Source organism: Octopus bimaculoides, chromosome 3 (assembly GCF_001194135.2).
Source record: "Octopus bimaculoides isolate UCB-OBI-ISO-001 chromosome 3, ASM119413v2, whole genome shotgun sequence".
Lineage (NCBI taxonomy): Eukaryota > Metazoa > Mollusca > Cephalopoda > Octopoda > Octopodidae > Octopus > Octopus bimaculoides.
The window spans coordinates 136,759,268-136,763,292 of NC_068983.1; the positions used below are offsets into that span (position 1 = coordinate 136,759,268).

Consider the following 4,025-nt stretch of genomic DNA (forward strand, 5'->3'; position numbering starts at 1 on the left):
ATGTGTATGTATGTATACATATACAGACAAGCATATAAAATTTAAGAAATAGAGTACAAGAAAATTGGCAATGGTTATACCAGTATAAAATACAGAGTAAATATTTTGTATTACATTTCTCTCACCAAGATGAAGGATCAGCCCTAAAACTTCAGATTTCTTTTCTCTCCTTGACTTTCAAACGTATACAAACTGAAACTGTATAAATAAATCACACACACACACACACACACACACACACACACACACACATTAGTGGGAGAGGGAGAGTTAGAGAGAGAGAGAGAGAGAGAGAGAGAGAGAGATGTTTATATACTTTAGATGTTTCATGAGATAGTTCTTCATATTTTGCAATATCAAAATGATTTATGTTTTTTACATAAATATGTGTATATCTGTTTTACAGCCAGGCTCTCCCATCATCAGCATCAATTTCTTCCGTCTATTCCGTGTTATGAGGTTAGTTAAACTATTGAGCCGAGGAGAGGGCATCCGTACTCTGCTCTGGACCTTCATCAAGTCATTCCAGGTATAATATCTATTCTTTCTCTTCTGATAAATATTTAAAACTATGCTAAGTTTTATATATATATATACACACACTCACATACCACACTGCAGTTGGTGGATAGTGGTGTTATCTGCTTTGTAATTAAAAGCATTTGTCAATGTTATTTGTTTGTTGTATAACACATAATTATTACTTTTCAGTAGCACTAAAACATTGATTGCTTACAATTGTTAAAATCACAAATCTTACTAAGAAGACTCCAGCAAAAGCCTGCTGTTTATTTTATTGGTTTTGAAGAAATACAAGACTAAATCAGAAGTTGGGAACTTACAGCCTTGTAAATGAAGTACAGTTTTCTGAAAAAAATACAATTGAGGGAAAACCATTATACTAAAATATTTTTTTGCTAATTTAAGTCTATCTTTCTACTAATTGCAAATTTTACCAATGCCTATTTATATTTCATTATCTATACTTGTAACTAGTTGTTTAGAGTAATTAGAAACATATTTCAAATATAGAAATGTGAAAAAATTTCTTAAAAGCAAATTTGTAAGCTAAAAGAGGTGCTTACTCCAAAACTTTTCTGTTTTTACACTTTCTTGCAGTTTTTTTTTTTCTTTTGCAAAATTATAATTTATAAAATAATAGTAAATAATTAGTAAAATATCTTTTTATTTAAAATGTGTTTTTGTCAGATGTCAGTTAATTTAGATGTTGCATTCCAATATGTAAAGGTTTCCCATCTTTAGGTTAAGTTCACTCTAGTAGGATTTGAACTTAGAATACAAAGGGAAAAATGAAACCCTGAAAAGCATTTAACTCAGCACTCTACCATTTCTATTCCCTTACATAACTTCCAATGTTTCTAAATTCTTGCACCATGGAAGTAGATATCTGTTTTTTAGTTATTAATTATTACTTCTGCTAATTATCGCAAGGTGAAAAATTAAAGTTAATTTAATTGACAATATTCCTTCCTCAAACAAGTAGTCTTGTGCCAATGTAAGAAATTATTATTCCCTTAAAAGCTGATTCACTCTTGTTTTTTTTGCTATGTGTACAAATATATTTTTAAACAAACATTTTAGTTTATTATGGCTAAGGTACCAGTCAAAATCAATTCCCTTTGACTTTTTTTATGGACTCCTGTAAAGAGTATTTTTTTATACCAAACAGTGGACATACAAACAGGAATTTAATGTGTATTGCTTGAGGACTCTTGTTATTTGCTATCAGGCTTTGGAATAACCTTTAGAAATCCTACTGGAGGATGTGTCTGGACATGTTTGGTATTTTAGTTTAATGGAATCCTTATTACTTCTGATTAACCTTTTCTTATCTGTATTAGATCCATAAAAAAAGATTATACCGGAGTGTCTCATAGTATATACTGTGAGACAAATATGCATGGGGTGACTATAACTAACAATTCAAAAGAGATTCTATATGACATTGTAGTATCTTGGAAGTTTTTCCTGTAGATTAAAGTAAATGTGTCCTGTGCCCTGAGGGCTTTTAAGGGTTTATGCTTATCTCAAATAACTTTCTTCAATGGCATAAAAACACTAAGGCACATTAAAAGAAGTTTATTCCCCAATTACATAATATGATGCTCACAAAGAATTTAAACTAATTATTTAGGTGTTAATTGTCCAATTCTGTTCAGTCATTTCTATTTTACTAAAGTTCAACATCATCATGATCATCGTTTAACATCCGTTTTCCATGCTGGCATGGGTTGGATGGTTTGACTGAGGTCTGGAGAGCCAGTGGCTGCACCAGGCTTCAATCTGATCTGGCAATGTTTCTACGGCTGGATGCCATTCATAACACCAGCCACTCTGAGAGTGGAGTGGGTGCTTATTATATGCCACTGGCACAGGAGCCAGTCAGATGAGCTAGTCAGATGAGCCTGGCATCAATCATGTTCGGATAGTGCTTTTTATGTGCCACCAGCACAGGGGCCAGTCAGTGGGTACTGGTATCAGCCATGTTCGGATGGTGCTTTTTACATGTCACCAGCACGGGAGCCTCTTATTGGGTACATGATTCTACAACATGGAAAGAACAAAAAACACTATAGCCACAGAGTGTGTACATCATGATATTGAAATACATGCCTCCTACACTCACAGTTCTGCAGTAGAGACAAATATCTTTTATCATCCTCTGTATCTCTTATTGTTATAACAATCTTCATTCTTGAATTCTATCTTACCACCAAACCCAGTCTTCACTCATATGCCATTGCTTCTTCATTGGACCATCTTATCAAGACAACCCACTTTACATCCCTACTGTATAATACTGCCTCAAACCTTTTAGTGCTTAAATTCAGCTAATTAGTTTCAGCTTTACCTTGCCAAAATGATCTGAAGAGTCCTCATACTCACAACTTCTCAACCCTGTATAAGTAAGGCTATTCCTGATAAAGCCATCACAGTTGTCTGTTTTGCTTTTAACACGTAGCAAAACCTCTCCTAAATTCTTCATATCTTATCCATCTCTTAACACCACATATGCAGTCGCCTAAATGAATAGTATATTTACCAGTGTTGAGTTGCACCTCTTTATTTCAAAAATGTAACATATTATTATAAATATCTATAAAATAAGTACTAGACTGAATAAGTATTAGATCAATATAATGAACTAAAACTCTTGAAAATAGTGTCTCGGCATAGCCACAGTCCAATTTCTCAAATTAGTTATTAAAAGAGTAAGAGAATATATAACATACATGTGTGCATGTATGTGTGTGAAATCATTATTATCTTTATTTTAACATCCATTTTCCATGTTTGTATGAGATGGATAGAGTTTATTGCTACAGAGTTTCAACAGCCGGCTGCCATTCCTGTCACCAATCCTCACCTGCTTCCAAGCTATATATATACATAATAATAATAATAATAATAATAATAATAATAATATTAGGGATAAAATCCAAATTTACAGGTAAAAATTCAATTTACAGATCTGAGCATATCTCTTAACGAGGTCCATCCATCATAGTGAAATTGAAGTCCTAAAAGTTTTGTGCTTGTCTGTACTCTCACTACACCCAATTTGTCCCTCTTAAACTCTTTCTATCTCCATTAGCCTTCTAATAATGGTACCATTTAGCTGTTGTAACTATATGACTGCACAATCAGCCCATATTTATTCCCGCTTTGTGCTGCTAGTTACCTATTCCTCTCTCAGGAACTACTTCCTTCAACATCCATTTGTCATTTGAGAAGAAAGGGAGGTGGCTTCATGCAACCCCACTCATTTCAGGGACTTCTTTTTCTTTGTCTTACAAGTCAAGTTACTCAGAGGCGTCACCAGTGCCAGTGTCATGAAAAAAAAATAGCATTCAGTACATTTTGTAAAGTGGTTGGGGTTAAGAAAGGCATGCGGCCATAGAAACCATATCAGCATGGAAAATAGATGTTAAATGATGGTGCTGCTGCTGCTGCTGATGATGATGATGATGATGATGATTGTGTGTGTGTGTGTGTGTGTGTGT

The 4,025-nt window shown here is 33.8% G+C and overlaps 1 protein-coding gene across 1 annotated transcript in view; it reads left to right on the forward strand.

The window, feature by feature from the left end:
• LOC106872359 (muscle calcium channel subunit alpha-1-like) overlaps positions 1–4,025 on the forward strand; it is a 434,563-nt gene that overhangs the window by 360,704 nt on the left and 69,834 nt on the right. Inside the window, 1 exon segment of the mRNA XM_052966564.1 lies at positions 407–531. Coding sequence (XP_052822524.1) covers positions 407–531 — 125 coding nt within the window.